We start from the raw sequence: 24,352 nt of genomic DNA on the forward strand, positions 1-24,352 counted from the left end.
GCCATCTAGGGGAGGGGGTGGAGGGAGGGAGGGGAAAAAAAATCAGAACAGAAACGAGTGTCAATATAAAGTAATTATTAAATAAAAAATTTAAAAAATAAATAAATAAATTATGTTAAACAAAATAAATAAATAAATTGTAAAAAAAAAAAAAATAACAATAAGACATCATACTAAAATTTGTGGGATGCAGCCAAAGCAGTAATAAGGGGAAATTTTATATCTTTAGAGGCTTACTTGAATAAAACAGAGAAAGACAAGATCAATGAATTGGGCTCACAACTTAAAAAGCTAGAAAAAGACCAAATTAAAAACCCCCAATCAAATACTAAATTTGAAATTCTAAAATTAAAAGGAGAAATTAATAATATAGAAAGTAAAAAAAAAAAAAACAACTGTGGAATTAATAAATAAAACTAAGAGTTGATTTTATGAAAAAACCAATAAAATAGATAAACCTTTGATAAATCTAATTAGAAAAAGAAAAAAGGAAAATCTAATTCTTAGTCTTAAAAAAGAAAAGAGGGAACTTTCCACCAATGAAGAGATAATTATCTCTTCCCAACTTTATGCCAATAAATTTGTAACCTAAGTGAAATGGATGATTATTTCCAAAAATATAGGCTTCCCAGATTAACAGAAGAGGAAGTAAATTGCTTAAATAGTCCCATTTCAGAAAAAGAAATAGAACAAGCTATTAATCAACTCCCTAAGAAAAAAGCCCCAGGACCAGATGGATTTACATGTGAATTCCACCAAACATTTAAAGAACAATTAGCCCCAATGCTATATAAATTATTTGAAAAATAGGTAATGAAGGAGTCCTACCAAATTCCTTTTATGACACAGACATGGTACTGATACCTAAACCAGGTAGGTTGAAAACAGAGAAAGAAAAGTATAGACCAATCTCCCTAATGAATATTGATGCTAAAATCTTGAACAAGATATTAGTAAAAAGACTACAGAAAACCATCCCCAGGATAATACACCATGATCAAGTAGGATTTATACCAGGAATGCAAGGCTGGTTCAATCTTAGGAAAACTATCAGTATAAATGGCCATATTAATAACCAAATTAACAAAAACCATATGATCATCTCAATAGATGCAGAAAAAGCATTTGATCAAATCCAACATCCATTCCTATTAAAAACACTCGAGAGTATAGGAATAAATGGTCTTTTCCTTAAAATAACCAGTAGCATCTATTTAAAACCATCAGTAAGCATCATATGTAATGGGGATAAACTGGAACCATTTCCAATAGATCAGGAGTGAAACAAGGTTGCCCACTATCACCATTACTACTCAATATTGTTTTAGAAATGCTAGCTTTGACAATAAGAGCTGAGAAAGAAATTAAAGAAATTAGAGTAGGTAATGAGGAAACCAAATTATCACTCTTTGCTGATGATATGATGGTATACTTAGATAACCCCAGAGATTCTACTAAAAAGCTATTAGAAATAATCCACACTTTTAAGCAAAGTTGCAGGATACAAAATAAATCCACATAAATCATCAGCATATATATCACTAACAAAATCCAACAGTTAGAGTTACAAAGAGAAATTCCAATTAAAATAACTACTGACAGTATAAAATAATTAGGAATCTATCTGCCAAGGGAAAATCAGAAACTATATAAGCAAAACTACAAAACTCTTTCCACAAATAAAGTCAGATCTAACCAAGTGGAAAAATATTAAATGCTCTTGGATTGGGTGAGCAAATATAATAAAGATGACAATACTACCTAACCTAATCTATTTATTTAGCACTATACCAATCAGACTCCCAAAAAACTATTTTAATGACCTATAAAAAATAACAACAAAATTTATATGGAAAAACAAAAGGTCAAGAATTTCAAGGGAATTAGTGAAAAAAATCAAATTAAGGTGGCCTAGCTGTACCAGATCTAAAATAATATTATAAAATAGCGGTTACCAAAAACCATTTCATATTGGCTAAGAAATAGACTAGTTGATCAGTGGAATAGGCCAGGTTCAAAGGACAAAACAGCCAATAACTTTAATAATCTAGTGTTTGACAAACCCAAAAACCCAGCTGAGAAAATTGGAAATTAGTATGGCAGAAACTAAGCATTGACCCACACTTAACACTGTACACCAAGATAAGGTCAAAATGAGTTCATGACCCTAGGCATAAAGAATGAGATTATAAATAAATTGGAAAAGCATAGGATAGTTTACCTCTCAGTCCCGTGGAAGAGGAAGGAATTTATGACCAAAGAAGAACTAGAAATCATTACTGATCACAAAATAGAAGTTTGATTATATCAAATTGAAAAGTTTTTGTACAAACAAAACTAATGCAGACAAGATTTGAAGGGAAGCAATAAACTGGGAAAACATTTTTATACTCAAAGGTTCTGATAAAGGCCTCATTTCCAAAATATATAGAGAATTGATTCTAATTTATAAGAAATCAAGCTATTTTCCAATTGATAAATGGTCAAAGGATATGAACAGATAATTCTCAAATGATGAAATTGAAACTATTTCTAGCCACATGAAAAGATGCTCCAAGTCATTATTAATCAGAGAAATGCAAATTAAGACAGCTCTGAGATACCACTACACACCTGTCAGATTGCCTAGAATGACAAGGAAAGATAATGCGGAATGTTGAAGGGGATGTGGGAAAACAGGGACACTGATACATTGTTGGTGGAATTGTGAATACATCCAGCCATTCTGGAGAGCAATTTGGAACTATGCTCAAAAAGCCATCAAACTGTGTATACCCTTTGACCCAGCAGTGATACTACTGGGCTTAAAGAAGGGAAAGGAACCTGTATGTGCAAGAATGTTTGTGGCAGCCCTGTTTGTAGTGGCCAGAAACTGGAAATTGAGTGGATGCCTATTAATTGGAGAATGGCTGAATAAATTGTGGTATATGAATATTATGGAATATTATTGGGTATTCTGTAAGAAATGACCAGCAGGATGATTTCAGAAAGGCCTGGAGAGACTTACATGAACTGATGCTGAGTGAAATGAATAGGACCAGAAGATCATTATCTACTTTAACAACAATGCTATATGATGATTAATTCTGATGGATGTGGCTCTCTTCAACAATGAGGTGAACCAAATCAGTTCCAACAGAGCAGTAATGAATTATACCCAGGGAAAGAACTCTGGGAGAACCACTACATAGAATTCCCAATCCCTCTATTTTTGTCTGCTTGCATTTTTTATTTCCTTCACAGGCTAATTGTACACTATTTTAAAGTCCAACTTTTTTTTTTATACAGCAAAATAACTGTTCGGACATGTATACATATATTATATTTAACTTATATTTTAACATATTTAACATGTATTGGTCAACCTGCCATCTCAGGGAAGGGGTGAGGGGAAGGAGGGAAAAAGATGGAACAAAAGGATTTGCAACTGTCAATGCTGAAAAATTACCTATGTATATATCTTGTAAATAAAAAGCTATTTAAAAAAAGCTTTTTCTGCCAAAAAAAAAATAAAACTTTATTAGAAACACTGGCTACAATATTTTCTCCCAACTTTGTACTTTCCTTTTAATCTTGTTTCTGTTGATTTTGTTTGTGCAAAACCATTTTTAATTTAATGTAATCAAAGTTGTCCATTTTGCCTTTCATAATGTTCCCTACCTAGTTCTTCTTTGGTCACAAATTCCTCTGTTCTCCAAAGATCTGATAAGCAAAATAAGAGAGCAAGGGGATAATTTACCTATGATATCACCCTTTATGCTCAAATTATGTATCCACTTTGACCTTATATTGATAGGGGTGTGAGATGTAAGTTTAGGCCGAGTTTCTGACACTATTTTCCAGTTTTCCCAGCAATTTTTGTTGAAAGGTGAGTTCTTCTGGGAAAACATCTTCACAGTTAAAGGTTTTGATAAAGGCCTCATTTCCAAAATATATAGAGAACTGACTCAAATTTATAAGAAATCCAGCCATTCTTCAATTGATAAATGGTCAAAGGATATGAACAGATAATTTTGAAACTTTGAAAATTGAAACTATTACCACTCATATGAAAGAGTGTTCCAAATCATTATTGAATATTGTAACCTAATCCCAGAACTCTCAGGTGAAGGAAAAAAAAAATATTGCAAACAACCAGAAAACAACAATTCAAGCATAGTGGAACCATAGTCAAGATATTACAAAATTTAGCAGGTTCTACATTAAAGGATTGGAGGACTTGGTGTATGATTTTCTGGAGGGCAAAAGAGCTATGATTACAACCAAGAATTGCCTAGGCAGGAAAACTGAGTATAATCCTTCTGGAGAAAGTACATATTTAAAAAAATTGAGGACTTTCAAGCATTCTTGCTGAAAAGATCAGAGGTGAAGTCAAATTTTCTTTCAAATAAAAGATTCACTAGAAGCAGAAGAAGGTAAATAGGGAAGGGAAATTATCAGTACTTAGTATAACTTAGTACAGTTCAACTGTGCACAATCTACATGGGAAGATGATATTTGTAATTCATAATAGCTTTCTCATTATTAGGTGATTTAGTATAAATGTACATAGCTAGAGAACATAGGTATGATTTGAATGTGAAGAGATAATATGTAAAAAATAAAATAAAAGAATGAGAGAAGAATGTACTGGAAGAAAAGGAAAGGGAGATGTATAATGGGGTAAATCATCTCACATAAAAGAGGTAAGAAAGGTTTTACAGTGGAAAAGAATGGATAAAGAAGGTGACTGGAAGTGAGTGAACCTTATTCTCATCAGAATTGGTTCAAAGAGGGAATAACATAAAAATTCAATAGGGTATAGAAATTTATCTTTACCTACAGGAAAGTAGCAGGGAAATGGAATAAGAGAAGGGGATAGTAGAAGGGAGGGCAGATTGAGGTAGGCAGAAGTCAGAAACAAAATCCTTTTGAGAAGGGACAGGGTGTAAGGAGAGACAGAGTAGAGTAAATTGGAGAGGATAAAGTTAGTAATAATAACTGGAAGAAATGGAAGTATCACTGATAAAGGCCTCATTTCTCAGCTGTGTAGAAAAATGAGTCAAATTTATAAAAATAAGAGCCATTCTCCAGTTGGTAAATAAATGAAAAGATATGAACAGTTTTCAGATGAAGTAATCAAAGCTATTTAAAACCATATAAAAAAATGCTCTAACTCAGTCTTGATTTGAAAAAAAAAATGCATTTTAAAACTGTTCATACCTATTGGATTGACTAACATGACAGAGGAGGAAAATGAAAAATTTTGGAGGGAGTGTGGGACAAAGGAAATATTGACTCACTGTTGGTGGAATTATGAACTGATTCAACAATTCTGTAGAACAATTTGGAAATGTGATCAAGGGGCTATAAAATTCATACACTTTTACCTAGCAATACCATTACTAGGTACATATCTCCAAAGAGATAAAAAACAAAAAGGAAAAGGACACATGCATACAAAAATATTTTTGACATGTCTTTTCTGGGGGTAAAGAATTGGAAAGTGAAGAGATGTCCTTCAATGGGTGAATGACTGAATAAATTATGGTAAGTGATTATGATGGAATTATTTTGCTATAAGAAATGTTGAGCAAGCTGCTCTCAGAAAAACTGGGAAAGATTTCATTGGACTGATACAAAGTGAAATGTTTTCTCACTGTCTATTCTAATACCTTCAATTTCTTTTTCTCTTACTGTCATAGTTAAAGTTTTTAGTATAATATTGAATAGTAGAGGTGTTAATGGGCATTCTTCCTTCACCTTTAATCTTACTGGGAATGCTTCTAGCCTTTCTCCATTACAGATGATGCTTGCTGATGCTGATGTATTTTAGGTAGATACTACTTAATTATTTTAAGGAAAGCTCCATTTATTCCTTTTCTCTCTAATGTTTTTTAATAGGAATGATTGCTGTGCTTTGGAAGATTTTTCTGTATCTATTGAGATAATTACATAATTTTTCTTGTTTTGCTACTTATATAGTCAATTATACAGTTAGTTTTTCTACCATTAAACCATCTTTACATTCCAGGTATAATCCTGCCTAGTTATAGTATATAATCCTTGTGAAATATTATTATAATCTCCTTGATAATATTTTATTTAAGTTTTGCATTAATATTCATTAGGGAAATTGGTCTTTCTCTGTTTCAGTTTTTCCTGGTTTAGGTATTAGCATTATATTTGTGCTTTAAAATGATTTTGATAGAAATCCTTTTTCACCTATTTTGCCAAATAATATAGATAAATTAAAATTATAACTATAATGCTATAAGAATTATTCTTTAAATATTTAATAGAACCAACTTGTGAACCTGTTTGGCCCTGGTTTTTTCCGTAGGGAGTTCATTGATGGTTTGTACAATTTCTTTTTCTAAAATAGGGTTATTTAAATATTTTATTTTCTCTTGTTAATCTGGACAATTTATATTTTGGGGAATATTTATCAATTTCACTCAGATTACCAGTTTTATTAACATATAATTGGACAAAAATAGTTCCTAATAATTGCTTTAATTTCCTCTTCATTGGTGGTCAATCTATTCTTTTCATTTTTTGATACTGCTAATTTGATTTTCTTCCCTCTTTTGTTAAAATTAACTGATGGTTTATTTATTGCATTTTTTAAAATAAAACCAATCCCTAATTTTATTTATTAGTTTAACCACTTTTTTGCTTTCAATTTTATTAATCTGAACTTTAATTTTTAGTCTTTTTCTTTGTTTGGTCATTCCAGAATATAGAATACTTAAGAAGAAAGATGCTATATGCTTCCAAAGAATAAACTGATATATATGGAAGTATTTATTGTATGGTTCCATACTTGTGTGTATATGTGTGTATATGCATATATGTATAAATACATACATATCTGTGTCAAATATTGGCTTTCTCTGGTGTGAGATTGGAAAGGAAGGAGGGAGACAATTTGGAATTCAAAATGTAACAAAAAGCTATTTTTTTAAGATACCCTGGAGTATTAGAAAGATCCTGTAAGTCCCAAGAAATAGGTTGAAATTCCAACTTTATTACTTTTTAAATGCTGTGTGACCTGAAGGAAATAATTTAATCTTTTCAGATTTCAATTTTTTTATGTGTGAAGTGAGAGGGTTGGCTTAAAGGATACCTAAAATTTCTTTCACCTCTTATGTTCCACTGGTGTTATGATTCTTTTCTATTAGCTCTGATCTTCATCCTTTTCTTGACCTCTGTAAGGTGGGTGATTTTCAAAGTACTATCTTGAATTCTTTCCTCCTTATATAATTTTATTGAAAATTTCATTTATGATCATAATTTGATTTCTGTTGAGGATTCTTAAATACTTATATACAGCATTGACCATTCCTACTGAGTTTCAAATATGTCTCTCCAACTACCTATGGAAATTATCCAGCATTGTTTCAAACTTAACATATCTAAAATCAGTATATTCCCTTTCCCCTTAGTATTGATCCTTTTCCCAACTTCATTATTTCTATCAATGTACTCACCATATCCTGTTTGCCATTTTGAAATTTTGGTATTATATTGGTATTATCCCTTTTCTTTTACATTTAATCAGTCATCAAGTTTTTTCTTGCATTTGTTCCCTTGTCTCTATTTCCACATATACTATCTCCTTATAGGCCCTCCTATAGATTAACCTAGATTATTTCTACATCTGTATTTCTAATGTATTCTTCACAGGGCTACCAGAATATTGTCCCATAATTCATAGATCTAGCCAATTATCTACTCAAATATCTTCAGTGGCTCATTATTACAGTCTCTGCTCTACCCCCCCCCAAATCTACAATCATTTCTGATTTCTAGTCTTAACTTATTCAATTTCCTTCCATGTACTTAATGATACCACCACTTTAGATCATTCTTTTTTCTCTGTGTAACCCTTGTCTTTCCGACTTTTATACCTTTTTATATCTATGTCCATATTTCTATAATTTGCCTGTGCTCCCTGATATGAGATATTTGTAAAAGTGCACATAGCATAGTATCTGACAATTAAGTAGGTATTTATTAAATCCTCTTCCCTACTCTTTACATTTATTAGGCATTTGCTATAAACAAAATAGTGCTAAGTCCTAGGGATACAAATAGAAAAGTTTTTAAATTACTCTGTTAGAATCATAGTGGTTTCTGGTGTTGTACCATGCTATTGTGCCAGAGTTTAATGACTAGAAATTTCTTTTCTGGGTCTTCAATAGATATGGCTGCAGTACTTGCTAAATTAATTGCTAGACTGCATAGTGACAACGATAATTCCCAGTTATTAATAGGAAAATGGTTTTCAGCTTTGGTCTATAAGCATTATTATTTTCTTTTTTTTTTAATAACTTTTTATTGACAGAACCCATGCTAGGGTAATTTTTTTACAACATTATCCCTTGCACTCACTTTTGTTCTGATTTTTCCCTTCCCTCCCTCCACCCCCTCCCCCAGATGGCAAGCAGTCCTATATATATTAAAGTATATCCTAGATACAATATATGTGTGCAGAACCAAACAGTTCTCTTGTTGCACAGGGAGAATTGGATTCAGAAGGTATAAATAACCCGGGAAGAAAAACAAACATGCAAGCAGTTTATGTTCATTTCCCAGTGTTCTTTCTTTGGGTGTAGCTGCTTCTGTCCATCCTTGATCAATTGAAACTGAATTAGAACTCTTTATCAAAGAGATCCACTTCCATCAGAATACATCCTCATACAGTATCATTGTTGAGGTATATAATGATCTCCTGATTCTGCTCATTTCACTTAGCATCAGTTCATGTAAGTTTCACCAGTCCTCTCTGTGTTCATCCTGCTGGTCATTTCTTACAGAACAATAATATTTCATAACGTTCATATACCACAATTTACTCTACCATTCTCCAATTGATGGGCATCCATTCATTTTCCAGCTTCTAGCCGCTACAAACGGGGCAAGCATTATTATTTTCTAGGCTTTCAGGTTCAGAGTTTTAGACTTTCTCCATCAGGACTACAGGGGAGATGTTGTTCAAAGTGATAATGGTGGTTATGGTGGTGGTGGTTCAATTCGCCTGGGATATTCTGCCTCCTGCTTCTGTGTTAGGGTACCCTATTGCTTCAGTGATGTTGCCTTAGCTGTCCTGTGATTGGCAGTTGATTGACAGTTTATGAGCACGATTGACCCTTTTTTTTCTATAGGTGTTGTCTCTTCCTGGATGAAGGATGTGAAGGATAGAATGGAAGCATAACCTGTGGTCTGAGGATTGCTTCTATCTACCTATGTGATATATGTGTGGCACTATCACTTTGTCTCATTTCTAGAATCAACTTTTTTTTTTTTTTTTTTTTTTTTTACTGTTACTTGTATAATGTGTCTAGGAATTCTAATCAAATTATTCTTGTAGGTGATAATTACACAGAGGTAGCTACGTGGTGCAGTGGATGAAGCACTGGGCCCAGAATTAGGAATACAAGAATTCTGAATCTGACCTAAGACACTTCTTTCTTTGTGACACTGAGCAGGTCATTTAACTCTTTGTTTTCTAAACTGTATAATGAGAATAATAATAGGATAATAGGTAAATTCTATTATTATATCTTTTGGTGTTATTATGAGAATCAAATGAGATAATATTTGTAAGAAACTTAGTAAAATGACTTTCACATAGCAGATGCTTAATAACATGTAACATGTAAGAAATTTTTATTAGATCAGAATTAATTTTACTACCATATATTTTCTGTGGTTACTAAATAAGGTTTTTCTTTCCATGTGAGAACTGGTGGAAAAGTAAGGTCTTAGGATTCTTTTGCTTTGCTCAATATTCATAGCTATGTTCCCTGGCAAGTAAGTGAGTGATTGTCTAAGGAAAAAGGTATTAACTTTTATAATATTTATAGCAAGAATTTTCTTCAAAGCAATGATAGTGAAAATCAACGTTTAGTAGGGACATCAAAATATGGCTAAGAGAAACAGGCAAGCAAAAAGAAAAAAAAAAAGAGAAGCAGTCAGCCAGAAGTACAGGAATATCTTGTACCATGATCATATTATAAAAGCCTTAAGTCGCAACAATAATTCACAGCAGTCAAATAGAACATCGGAGCACTTAGGATTTGAATAACAAAGACAGGACAAGGCAAGTGGAAAACACTGGAGTTGCTTCTTTAGAATCCTTTTATTTTGACTCTAATTCGTATTCGGCCAAACCAGAAATGATCTTGCTATTTTTTCAATTTCTCTATAACAGACTTTGATCTCTATGCAGACAGAAGGTTAGAAGGTTAGCTATAAATATTAGCTAGGTATATTAATTACTACTAAAGACCTCTCAGACTGTCTTAGTAAGGTTCTATCTAACATACATGAGAGGATTAGTCAGAAATGGTTCCAAGTTTGATCATTAATTGACTCCTTTATAGAACAGTAAAGAACTTCCCATTAAGAAAATTCCAAAGTACTTAATAATTGACTAAACTTCACTTAGGTAAGGAATGAAAGCACTCGAATATAGTCAGTTTATCAAACTCCATTAATCTAGGTATATAAGGTTGATAAACTTTCCTACTGATGCTCATGTAATCAATCAAGAGAGGAAGATCCCAGTCTGGGCCACCATACATTGACTGCTCCTAAGAGCTCTCTCCAATTCATTTCCTGTGAATCTGCCCAGGAATAGCAATCTGATATAAAGGCAGAGATCCAAAGCTCTGGGATTTTTATCGCATTGTATTCCTCCAACTGTCAGTGCTCGCCCATGAGCCCAGGTCTGGGAAGTTGCAAACTTTCATTCCTGTGTACAATAAATTACCTGACTTATGATCCTTTTTACACATGTCGTTTCTCAGTGTCTCACCCATGACCTACGGACTGGAAATTTAAGCTTAGATGGCTTTAAAGAGATGAGCTCCGAAGACTAGCAAGAACAATGTCAAAATAGAAATCACAAGACAAACAACAGGAGGAGTAAAGTACCTGTGGAAATTATGTGGGGGAACTTTAGACATTAATAAATGAAGAATGGGAGGCCTGGAATGCAGACAGAGGTAAACAAATCTTATTAATGTTTTATTCACATTTATTTTAAACAAATTCAAATAATTATATATCAGGAAGTGAGTAATGTTGAATCAGGGAATTGGGAAGACAATTTAATTAGGGAATGGGGAGACAATTAAAAAAGTGTTGCAAACATTTTTGCCCTCATATTTGCAATGAAGATAAATCACATTTTTTTTCAATGCTCATGCCTTTATATGATTTTTTTTTCCAGTGCAAGAAAACGAAAGACTTATAGTTTTACATTGAGTGGCAATTCTATATATTGGCATATGGGTTAAGATGGTCAAACAAATGAGCATCTTTTTCTTTTCTACCATAGGTGGTTCTTTCATCTTTTCATTGAACTGTGTCCAGAGTATCTACCTATTTGAATAACTTAAGGGAATAATTAACTCAACAAATATTTCGCCTCTAATTATCTATTAAATCTCACAGGTCATTTGTTGTTGTTGTTGTTGTTTCTTACAATGTTATGTGAACAATGCAAACAATAATATGTGTACAATGATATGACTTTCATCATGATCAGAACTACACCGCAACAAGATGTTCCATTACCTTTTTTTTTCATTTAGGTTTTGTATTATTATCATTTCCATATTCCAAATTAATTAAGTATATATATAAATTAATTAAGTATACATATTCTCAGTGAAAAAGAACAGTTTTAGCTCAAAAATAACTGAATAAACTAACTGCTCCTAGATGACATTTTGGTTCCTGATGCTTTTGAATTTCATTAAAGAAGGAAGCAAAGGTATCTTGGTTGAAAACAAATAATAGTACAACCTTGCTTTGTTTTTTTTTTTTTTTTTAAATGCGTGTTTCACTGTCCTCATGGACAGAGGTAATAAATTGTTTGTTATTTTTTAAAGGCTCTCTAAGATTTGATTCATCCACATCTATTTCCCCATTACTAGATTGGCCAATATTATTTTTTCCATATTTTTTCTTCATAACCATGTATAATATGATTAATAAGATGATTGATGGTACATTTAACCCTACAACCAAGGAAAAGAAGATGTTTCTGTAAAAGAAAATAAAAAAAACACAACTTTAAAATTTTAATTAAATGGAACAATTTATGTACTATGTAGAAGTATTCAAGAGGATTTAAAATAGATTGTTAAATATAGAAATTATAAAATTAAAATATGATAAAAATTAGAATTCTATTTTATTCTTCTTTTCATGTTTCAGACTATAAAAGCTGCTTTAAAAAGGATAGTTTAAAGATCAATTCAAGAATTTTTGTTTTATAAACCAAATATATTAATTCCATTAATTGATGATGATTGATTCAGTAAAGTTAATTCCTGGGAGGAACTAGTTGGTTCATTTACATCTGAAAAAAGTTTAAAGAAATTGATAATAAATATGATGGTCTAGAGCACTTAGTCAAGGAAATATATTTGGTCATGGTGTCTTATTTCCCTTCCTTTTACTCTTTTTATATGAGTGACTGGGGAGAGGGGAATAATTATTAGATGGAACGAATGGTGGAAAATGAGGCTGATTATTAGTGGAATAAAAAGAAGATCAAAAGACAAAAAAAAGAAGAATCAAAGAGAGGTAACCTATTTTAGAAGAGAATGAGAAGCCTTTGGAAGTTCTTCCCTAATTTTTCACAGAAGTGGTGGGAACAGAAGAAAATTAGATAACTTGTATTCAACTTGTTTGTACTATAGAGTTAGAAGAATAGTGAAAAATGGGTATGAAGATAAAAGCCTCTTTCCCCCCCCTCCCCCCTCATCTTTGACTGGTTGTAGCAGGACTTATAAAAATTTCTTCTTTGGGGCAGCGAGGTGGCACAGTGGATAGAGCACCAGCCTTGAAGTCAGGAGACCTGAGTTCAAATCTGACCTCAGACACTTAACATGGCTTAGCTGTATGATCCTGGGCAAGTCACTTAACCCCAATTGCCTCAGTAAAAAAAAAAAAAAAAAAAAGTTTCTTTCAGGTGAAAAGTTTCTTCATGAAGAAAATAAAGCTCAGAGAATTTAAATTACTAGTCTGGGTCCTATAACTTCCAAATGAGTAAACTAGATTTCAGATTCAGGTTTTTGTGATTCCATATCATACTTCATCCATGCTATTCTGTTCCATATAATTGTCTTCCCCCTCAAATTCTAATTTATTTTTTCTTTTTTCCTGATTATACATGTGCATTAGTTTTTAAAAATATACATTTCTTTATGAATCAGGTAATACATTTTCAGATAAATTCAGTTATTTGATATGTACCAGTAAGGAGAGAGAAATAGCAAATGTGGGAGAGTTGGTGTAGGATCAGGTAATCTGAGTCTTGAAGAAAGACAAAAATTAAGAAAGATGGAGATATGGGGAAGTAGTACACATGAAGGACATCCTGTCCAAATTCAAAGGAACTGAAGAAATAAAGTTGAGTATGAAGAATATTCAGAAGTGTATTTTGATTGGATATGGAATTCTTGAAGTAGAATACAATACAGGAAATAAGAAGAGAGAGATAGTCAGAAGCCAACTTGTGTAGGACTTTAATGAAATCCTGAGGAGTCTGTATTTTATTTTATTCTTTGGTGCAGGGTTCTTAAGCTTTTTTATCTCACAAACTATGACAATCTAATCAAGCCTATAAATCTTTTCTCAGAATATTTTTAAAAATTAATAACATATTGAAGATTACAGGAGAAAGAAATTGTGTTGGAGTTCAATTATCTATCTTTCTGCTCGGTGCGTGCCTGCCTGCCTGCTTATCTGTCTGTTTGTCTGTTTCTCTCTATACCCTAGGTTAAGAAATGACATTGTTAGAGTAATCAGTCATTGATATTGTTACTATTAAGAAAATTATAGTGGTTGTTTGAGGATCACAGATTGGTGAAGGGAGAGACTGACAGAAGGCAAATCAATCATGTGATTATTATAGTTCTCTAGTAGAAAGATGATTAGGAGCTTAAATAAGGGTAAGAGAAAATGTCATAGAGAAAATGAAATAAGCATGAAGGCTAAATAGCGAGAGGGAGGAAAGGAAATGATATAAGAAATACTCTGAAGGGAGAATCTATAATTTTTGGCCATTGATTAGATAGACAGGTGGAGAGATGAGCAATGAGGTGGTACAAGAGACTGGAAAAAAGATGATGTCCCTAACAGGAATAGAGAAGTATGTTGGGGTAGACATGGGGTGGGGAAGTGAAGAATAGGTTCAAAGGAGAGGAGTTACATTTTGAGATATCAGCGGTACATCCAGGAACATATGATATGAGAATGCACATCTATTTGTTGAAAAAAAGATATGTTGAGAAAGAGGAATTGATCTATCTCATCCCCAAGACAAAATTAGGGAAGATTAGTGGAAATTTCAGAGGCAAATTAAATTTGATAATACCTTATATAAGTAAGGTATTTTGCCTTCTAAAATATGCAATTGTGTAGTTATTGTTCTAGTTAAACTGGATCTTATTTCCTGAAACTGATCTTAATTTCCCCTTTCCATTTCATGATGAGTCTTCCTTCTACCTACCAGCTCCAGGAAGACTTGTAAAAATACACTTTTTCTCCTTGACCTTCCTTTACCCCTCCTCTGACCCTTGGCTACCTTGAATTATGGGGAAAAAACAAATTTAATGGGACTTTGAGGACCATTGAACCTCACCCTCTGTCATTATGCCTTCTAATTATTTGAATAGTTGATGAATCCTGAGGACTCATGTGCTTTTCTTATCCTTAGAATTTCCAGAGTTGTCTATGAATGTTGAAGACATTTTTAAGCTTCATCTTCCACAATTAGAGTGTGAGTTCCTTGAAAGCTGGCATTGTTTCCATTTTTTCTGTTTGTACTCCCAGTACTTTTCTTACTGCTTGTACATTAAAAGCACTCAAGAAATTTTTCTTCATTCATTCATTCATTCTTCAAGCTAACATAGATGCTCAGTCTCTGTTAAGTGAAATCCTTCATCTTTGCTAACTCTCAGTTCCAGTTTTACTTCCTTCTTGATGTTTATTTTCATCTCTTCAGTTCCCCTCAGATATAATTGATCTATCCTTCCATATCCTGAAATATCCAACCATATACTGGTTGACTTCTGTATATAATATGTAATTCCATATATAGTTTTTAAACTTCTATATATGGTTTTTAAATATGTATTAAAAGTGGTGTGTTATCTCAAAACTCCTTCTAGTCTGTAACCATTGGAATGGCAAAAACTTGTCATTTTTTCATCTTTGTGTCCCCAGAACTTAATACAATATCTTGCATATTTAAAATACTTGATAAAAACTTATTGAATTAAATTGAGTTGATTAACAATGTTCTAAGGTATGTAGAGCAGGACCTAAATTCCATTTTCAGTAGTAAGAAAACCATGAAATTGATAGCTTAAGTAATTTGTCCAACATCAAACATGTTTTGGAGTACTTGGAAAAATTCAGATCTTTTAATTCCTAGCCTTTTCCCAGTAATTTTAAAAGTGAGACAATGATCTAATATAAAAGTGTTTTGTATGCTATAAAGTACCATATAAATCTCAATTATAATTTTTTTCCATTAGAACATTATCTCTTTGTGGAGTAAAAAAAATAAGGACATCCATTATCATGACTTCTATGTATCAATTGTTCTGAGGACAAAAGTGTTAAAATGGAATTCTTTATTGTCACCAGTTCTTTATATGCCTTTCATCCAAGATTCTTGAAAAAGGTGTAAACTGTACTCAGCCTCATCTTTCTTAGCCCTTTCAGACACTGACAACAAATTAAATAAATCCTTCAATATTAGAAGACGACATGATTTCATTTCTTTGAAGTAAACAATCACTGGTAAAAAATTAAGTGATTTATGGAACTTCTTAATATCCACTTACCTATAAGATATGGAGTCATATATTCTACAAGCCCCTTTACCTCCACAGTTATTGGTGGCCCATTTCAGACATGATGAGTCTATTGCTGCTCCAAAATATATGGGGGCTAAAATTCCTCCTGTTATATATAACAAACAACCAAATGTCAAACTAAAGCAGTTTTCTTAACTGTTTGTGTATATGTGACATGTACCCCTTTACCAACCTTTTGAAGTGTTTGGATCAATTTTCATACAATTTTTTAAAAAGTATAAAATAAGATAAATAAAATTACTTTTTTATATTGGGAAGCAATTTTATTAAAACATTTAAAATATTTTTTAAAAAATAAATTCACAATATTATTGTTTGGTAAGAAACGACCAACAGGATGATTTCAGAAAGGCCTGAAGATATTTACGAACTGATGCTGAGTGAAATGAGCAGGACCAGGAGATCATTATATATTTCAACAACAATACTATATGATGATCAATTCTGATGGACCTGACCATCTTCAGCAATAAAACGAACCAAATACGTTCTAATGGAGCAGTAATGAACTGAACCAGCCATACCCAGCGAAAGAACTCTGGGAGATGACTAAGAACCATTACATAGAATTCCCAATCCCTATATTTTTGCCCACCTGCATTTTTGATTTCCTTCACAGGCTAACTGTATAATATTTCAGAGTCTGATTCTTTTTGTACAGCAAAATAATGATTTGGACATGTATATTTATTTTGTATTTAATTTATACTCTAATATATTTAACATGTGTTGGTCATCCTGACATTTAGGGGAGGGGATGGGGGGAAAGAGGGGAAAAATTGAACAAAAGGTTAGGCAATTGTCAATGCTGTAAAATTGTCAATGCAGTAAAATTACCTATGCATATAACTTGTAAATAAAAAGCTATTAAAAATAAATAAAAAATAAATTTTTAAAAAATTCACAGATCCTTGGTTAGTAACTTCTAAATTAAAGGACATATTTAAAGGTTAAATTTGAATATCAAAACAAACAGGTTTTTTGATTCTACCCCTTTCACTCCCAAATAGATGAAAAAATTAGGACAACTTAGTTTGCATTGAAAGTATCAGGGATTATTTCTGGACTATTATGTCAGAAACTAGGTTTTCATTTATAAGGTGTGATTTGAATAGTATTAAAAGATTTTCCTTCTAAAAAAAGTCAATATCTTGTTATTGTGCCATTAGGAAATTTCATCCATGAAAATAGAAAGGAAGGAAAGAGAAAAAGTATGAATGAATAAAGCAAGAGAGCAAGAAATAGTGAAAGAGAAAAAAGAGTGAGAAAAAAGAGAAAGAGCAAGAGAGAAAGAAAAAGAGACAGAGAACACAGGTGGTAAATACTTAGAGTTTTACTGATTCTTCTACATGAGACCTTTTATGTTGCTTCCATTTCCTCGTGCTTTCTCATACTTGAAATTTTTTTGTATATCCCATATTATTTAAACACAATGTTGGAAATTTAAAATGAAAAAGGACAAATAATGAGCATCCACAATTACTAATAATTTCAAGTACATGTTTAACAATTGTAATTAACTTCTATAATAATGAAGCCAGAAAGGAGCTCAAAAAGTTCCCAAAAAATTTTTACTTTTTGCCAAATGAAGAAATGATTCTCAGAGGCCATGCATTTTAAAATATAAATTGATTTATAAAATTTTATGAAGAATGATGGACAATTATGAGCAATATTATCTTATAAAACAGAATAATACAGGGATGAGAAAAATTTTGTAAAATATTTAACTAAGAAAAAATATCTAAAGGACATTTAAGTATAAAATTTGAAGGACTAAATGCAGAAGAAAAATGAACAAGATTTGAAAAAAAAAACTTTGGACAAAATTTTCTACATTAAAAATCATGGGACCAGCACACTGTGTTTTAACATTATATTCTCACATGTGTTAATAGAAAAAGAAGAAATGTGAATAGAAATAAGAAAAGTGGGAAAAACAGACACATTTGAACCAACTATGTCTAAAGGAAATTCATACTATAGACATAATAATATGAGCACTGAAAAACCAATGCAAATATGCGATAAAGTGAAAAATATAAAAAACATGGGAAAATCCTTGGATTAGAGAATAGAAGGATTAATGACTAACCAAAATAAAATATGTTGAGACCTAGATACTGCAGATAAAAATCAAAAAGGAAATAACTCAAATGCCTACAAGTAAAATCTCAGAGAAAATCACAGCTTGCTCACAAGATCAACTGGAATTCTTAGAAATTATTCAAGAATTTAAAAATGATATTATTACCAGAATCCAACAGTATTATTTACAAGGGACACCTTTGAAACAGAGATACACACAAAGAATGAAAATAAGGGCTGGAGTAGAATCTGTTATATTTAAGCTGAAGTAAAAAAAGACAGATATTGCAGTCATGATTTCAGGCAAAGAAAACAAAAGCAGAAGTAGATATAATTAAAAGAAATAATTGGGGAAATTTCATTTTGCTAAAAAGTACCATATTATTATGTAGTAATATCAAAATTTTTTACAGCAAGTTTCTCCAATAAAGGCTTTGTTTCTCAAATACATAGAAAATGAGTCAGATTTATAAAAAATAAAAAACATTGTCAAATTGATAAATGGTCAAATCATATGAATAGTAACTTTCAAAAGATGAAATCAAAGCTATCTATAGTCAAAATGATGAGATTTATATCCCCTCGATTGCCAGTGGTCATGAGGTTAGTGGCCCTAAGAGATTGTTAAAATCCTCTTTTGGTTGGCCCATGGGTTCAAAGTGAAAGAATTCACTTATTCTAAAATATTATTGGCAAAAATGAAAGAATTCCACTTATTCTGAAATATCATTGGCAAAAATGAAAATTTCTATTCGGTATTGGATAGAAACTAGTTTGCTAAGAGACTGACTTCTATAGTGGCAAAATCCTATTAGGGAAATGGAGTCTAGCACTGAGAAGAGAATGCCTTCTCAGTGGGCAGGGTCTTTGTAAGCAGCTATGCCAAGGAAAGAGAGAGAGGTTCCTTGGCCTGGCAGGTTCCTGCTTTTGCCCTCTACAAGGTAAATGGAGGCTGGAACTGAGAAGAGAATGTCTTCTCAGTGGGAAGAGGGTCCTAGCAAACCGCTTGGGCCTCTGCAAGGAATGAGTCCAGAAACTGCCCTTTAAAAGCAATCTTCAGGTTTCAGTGTTCAGGTTCCCAGGCTTAGATGCTTATCAGTATCTAGCCCAGATCTCCTGTTGGAATTAACAACACTTTAAAGGGGTGCTTTTTGATTAGGATTTCTAATTGAATCAAAGAGTCTGGTATCCCTGAAAGATAACTCATCCAGGGGGATATGCCTTCCCCAGGAGGGGCTGAGACTCCAAAAGAGATCACAGATCAAAGGGAAACACAGTTTCAGAATGATAATCTTAAAGGGAACACAGTTTCAATAAAGGGAACACAATTTCAGAATGATAATCTTAAAGGAAACACGTCAGTAAAGGAAACAGTTTACCTCCCACTTCAATACAAAAATGACTAGAGAAATGTAAATTAAAACAGTTTTGAGTTCATATCTCACACCTATCAGAAATCACAAATTATGGAGGGGATATAAGAAAATAGATACACTCATGAATTTTTGGTGGAGTTGTAAACCAATCTAGCTATTCTGTAAATTGATTTGGAACAATGTTCAGAGGGCTATAAATTTGTGTACATCCTTTGATTCAGCAATAACAATACTAAGTCTATATCACAAAGAGATTAAAGGAAAAGAAAAATGACTTTTATGTAAAAGAATACTTATAATAGCTCTTTTTGTGGTTGCAAAGAATTGGAAGTTGAGGACATACCCATCAAATGGGAATTTTTGAACAAGGTATAGTATATGATTACGATGGAATAATGTTGTGTTAAAAGAATTGATGAGAGGGATGCCTTTAGAAAAATTTGGGAAGACGAATGAATGTATACAAAGTGAGTAAGCAGAAATAGAAGATCTTTGTAAATTGTACAATGTACATTGTAATGATCATCAGCTACAAAAGACTTAGCTACCCTGATCAAAGCTTTTGACAAGATAGAACACCCATTACTATCAGAACATTAGTAAGCACAGAAATAAAATGAATTTTTCTTAAAATTATAAATGATATATATATATATATGTATATGTGTATATATATATCTACAATGGAGAGCAAGCAGTATATGTAATGGAAATAAACTAAAAACTCCAAATTCAGGGGCAAATTAAAGATGTCCATTATCATTGCTTCTTTTTTTATAGCTAACATTTCTAGTACAATATTGAATAACAGCAATGAGTAAGTAAATAATGAATGAATGAATCTGGGAGAGCTTCCTCAGGGTTTCTGGCCAAAGAGAAATGACTTCTATTTACATTTTTTCTGAGTCAATCAGAACCCAAACAATGACCAAATGAGGCTCTGCCTAGAAACTGTTGGTGGCCAATTAGAATCAGATTGGTTTTGGTTTAAAACCTGGTCTTTAAAGAAAGAAATCTAGCTAGTAAACCCTGAGATATCTTTGGAAGATTCAGAGGTGCAAAATTTAAAAAAAATAAGGATAAGATATCCTATGTGGACAAAGGAAGGAAAGGAGGGAAGGAAGGAAAAAATAAAAGAAGGAAGAAAGAAAGGAAGGCAGAAAGATAGAAAGGAAGGAAGCAAGCAAGAAGGGAAGGAAGTAAAGAAGAGAAGGAGGGAAGAGTTGAGGTTCAAAAGAGAGACTCCAAAAGGTTGGGATCGCAGACTGGTGTTGCAAGGTATCTCAAAAGAATTTGCAGGCTTGAAACCATCTCCAAGTCAAGGGGAAATGTTTATTATAATTGTAATGCCAATTGAAGTGGGCAAATGATTTAGCAAAGAATCAGAAGAAAGAAGATTTATAGGACAAAGTTAGAGAGACCAGGGCTTCATGTTACTTATTTGCTAATTTTATGGTTTACAGATAGGTTTGAGGGGTGGTCTATTCATGACAGTCAGCAATGTTTGTAAACGAACTATCCTAAGGATAGAAGACTTTAGAATCATTAACAGACAAATTGTTAGATTGATAGCACTCAAAGGTCAGAGGACCTCAGGATTACTGCTATATTTTTCCTAAGGTTTAGAGGAAGACTTTAGGATCATTAACAGATAGATTAGCACTTTAAGGTCAGGGGACCTCAGGAGTACTGCTGTATTTACCCTAGAAGCTGCACAATATCAGAAGAAAGACAGGGAAGAAGAGAGGGAGGAGAGAAGGAAGAGAGGGAGGAAGGAAGAAAAGAAGAAAGGATGGGAGAGAGATAGAGAGGAAAAGAAGTAAGAAAAGAAAGAAGGAAGTCTAGGAGGGCGGAAGGAGGCAGTCTTCCAACTGACCAAGTCCAGTTAGTGGGCCAATTTTACTCACAGAGATTGTTGTGTGTCCTTCCTTCTCGAGGAGGACCATATATCATCAGGGAGGTGATGGCACTACACACAAGTGAATTGGATTTAAGTAATGGAGGCCTATGCAAAGTCATCTATCTCACTTTTCCCTCCAGAGCCATCTGCTTCTCTTTGCATACTTTTTTTTTTTTGTTTCAGCTAAGTTAGATCAATAGATGTCTTTCAATCTTGCTATCTATTACCTCTGTGTATACAATAAGCTATTTTTCTTGGTGGGAATTCAATTTCTCCTCTTCATAAGACCTTTGAAATAATTCTCCAAGGCTAACCTCAGAAGCCACCTCTTTCATAAAACCCTCATCAATTTCACCACTTTAAAACAATAACTTTTCTTCTTCTCCTTCAAAATTTTCCTAAAACTTTTCCAGGAACAGTTTTAACAGAAATTTAAAATGGTTCAACACCTGACATATAACTATAGATTGTCCTACAATACAGCTTTCAATAAAACTCAGTTGTCATGAACCCCAGGTAACCAATACCAATACCAAAAAAATTTTTAAAGTACCAAAATCAACCTGTGGGATGTGCCCAGGAAGACTTCAAGATATTCATGAAGTGAGGCCTAAAATTCTTATGAGACTATCAAAGACCAAAAACATGTCAGCAGAGCTTAGGGTGACTCCATGTGTGCTAAATGTGTATGTGTGAAAAGATCAAGCATGCTTTCTTAATTGAAGAGCAGAAAATTGTTGTGAAAGTGTTGAAAGCACAAGCACAGAGTCAAAAGAGTAAATCAAAAGGACATAGGCTTTTTTGAATGATAAAGAAAATGAAAATGTGAGAAAAACAAAAGCAAAACAAATTTTCCTAAAACACTTTGGAGCTATACTTTGTTTTTCTCACATCCTATTTTGCATTATATTTATGTATGAAAGTATGAACTATATCTTATTAAGTCCTAATAACTCTACAAATTCAATATTATTTGCTGCATTCAATTTCATAAACATTTTAAGAGATTATGAGTTTATAATCATGTGTAAACTACACACATATATGTTTGTATCTCATACCTAATGTTCTCAAAATCAGTAAATGAATAGCCACTGCAAGTGATTTCAGTTCAGGCTCAACATTCCTGAAATAAAAACAAAGAGGAGTAAGACAACTCCAGATTATCAAATTAGGTAACAAAAACACATTTTCAAAGCATTTCACATACGTGCTATATAGACATAATCTTCTTACTATATAATGGGTCCAATTGCTGTAAAAAATTTCCGTTGGAATATTTAAGACAGGACTTGCAAAATACTTAAGTATTCCACAGGGACTAAGAATGTCTATTTTTAAAAGTTATTATCTTTTTGCCTCATTGCTATGCTTTTTTTTTAAGATCCAGATATTTTATCATCTTTTTTAAGTTTCAAATTCTTTTCTTCTTCATACCTCACCAAAGTAAAAGACAAGAAAAATGAAATATAAATAGGTAATGGCACAAAATAAATTTCCACATTAGCTAAATTCCAAAAATTAAAAGAGCAAGAAAAAGAGAGAGAAAAGTATTTTTGAGTCAATTAGCTTTTTATCTAGAGATGTATATATGAGTCTGCTGGAATTATGATGGATCATTGTGTTAAAGTTACTAAGTCTTTCAAAGTTTATTATCTTTATAGTATTGCTTATATATATATGTTATATTTTTCTTCTGGTTCTGCTAATGCATTAATCCATCAGATCTTCCCAAGTTTTTCTGAAATCATCCTTTTTTTATCTTTTCTTATAGAACAACAGTATTCCATCAGCTTTATCTATCTATCTCTATCTCTATTTTTATTTCAAGTTGTCTAACCATTCCCCAAATGTCCCTCAGTTTTCAATTCTTTGTTACCATAGAGCTGTTCTAAATATTTTTCATTTATATCGGTCATTTTCCTCTTTCTTTGATGTTCTTAACATATAGCTCTAATAGCAGTCTTATTAGGTCAAAAAGTATGTACAATTTAATATTCTTTTAATAGTTGCAAATACTTTCCAAATTACTTCCTGAAATGGTTGGACTAATTCACAGCTCTCCCAAAAGTGTATTAGTATTCTAGTATTCCCACACCTCTGTCAGTATTTATCATTTTCCTTTTTTTTGGTCATCTTAGCTGATGTGTGTGTCAGTACCTTGAGCATTTTCCCATGTGGCTATTGAGAACTGATTTCTTCCTCTGAAATTGAACAGTTTTCCTTTAAAATTTCTTGAAATATGAAACCTAGTTGCTTTTTTTGTCCATGGCTTTTGGGTAGTTTAATGCTTCTTAAATTATATGTCTATATTCCATTTTCCAGATTAGTTGTTTTTCCCATATTTCATATTTTATTCTGTTTTTTTCAGCATTTGGCTTTTAAAAATTTCTTAATATTTCTTGCAGTCATTAGCTTCTGTTTGTCCAATTCTAATTTTTAAAGAGTTATTTTCCTTAGTAAAGTTTTGAACCTCTTTTATCATCTTGCTAATTATAATTCTTAATGAATCATTTTTCTTTTATAATGTTTTGTACTTCTACTAAGCTGATGATTCTTTTTATATTTTTCTTGCACAACTCTCAGATTTTTACCTATTTTTCTTTACTGTTTGTATTTTGTTTTAAAAATCATATTTTGCTGTATACACATACACACATAAATATATATGTAACTCTTCTAAGAATTCCTATTGAACTTGTGTTCAATCTGTATTTATCTTTGTGTCTTTGCTAGTGGATGTTTTTAAGTCATTGTATTTTTCTGTGTTTGTGTCTTGAGCTATCATGTCACTATAGGAGCCTTTTATGATTGGCTTCTTTTAGTTGTTGTTATTTTTTTACTCCTCTGTCCTACTATTGATTTTGATCTTTATGTTAGTGTTGGACTGTGTTCACTTATGGAGAGATGTCTGGCCTAAGATTCAATCCTTTTAATGTCCTTGTGTTGTTTTTGTAGCTCAGTCTAGGGGCCTGTATGTTTTCAGTGCTTGCAAGCTTCAGTAAAAGCTCTGCAAGTTTCTGACTCTGGTTTGGTCTATTGGATTATGTATATTTAGGAGCCATAGACTAACTGCTACTAGCTTCACTGTAAGATTC

At 32.3% G+C, this 24,352-nt stretch overlaps 1 protein-coding gene and 1 pseudogene across 1 annotated transcript in view; one reads left to right on the forward strand and one right to left on the reverse strand.

Moving 5' to 3' along the window:
- Nucleotides 1–11,003: 11,003 nt before the first annotated feature.
- Nucleotides 11,004–24,352, reverse strand: part of LOC127564111 (solute carrier organic anion transporter family member 1B1-like) — a 48,847-nt gene continuing 35,498 nt past the window's right edge. Inside the window, exons 11-13 of the mRNA XM_052000425.1 lie at nt 22,316–22,380; nt 15,858–15,975; nt 11,004–12,040 (exon numbers count right to left, since the gene is read on the reverse strand). Of these exons, the coding sequence (XP_051856385.1) occupies nt 11,824–12,040; nt 15,858–15,975; nt 22,316–22,380 (400 nt within the window). The 3' untranslated portion in view covers nt 11,004–11,823. The remainder of the gene's footprint in view (nt 12,041–15,857; nt 15,976–22,315; nt 22,381–24,352) is intronic.
- On the forward strand, nt 20,107–22,059 carry LOC127564752 (60S ribosomal protein L34-like; annotated as a pseudogene).

Source organism: Antechinus flavipes, chromosome 5 (assembly GCF_016432865.1).
Source record: "Antechinus flavipes isolate AdamAnt ecotype Samford, QLD, Australia chromosome 5, AdamAnt_v2, whole genome shotgun sequence".
NCBI classification, from domain to species: Eukaryota; Metazoa; Chordata; class Mammalia; order Dasyuromorphia; family Dasyuridae; genus Antechinus; species Antechinus flavipes.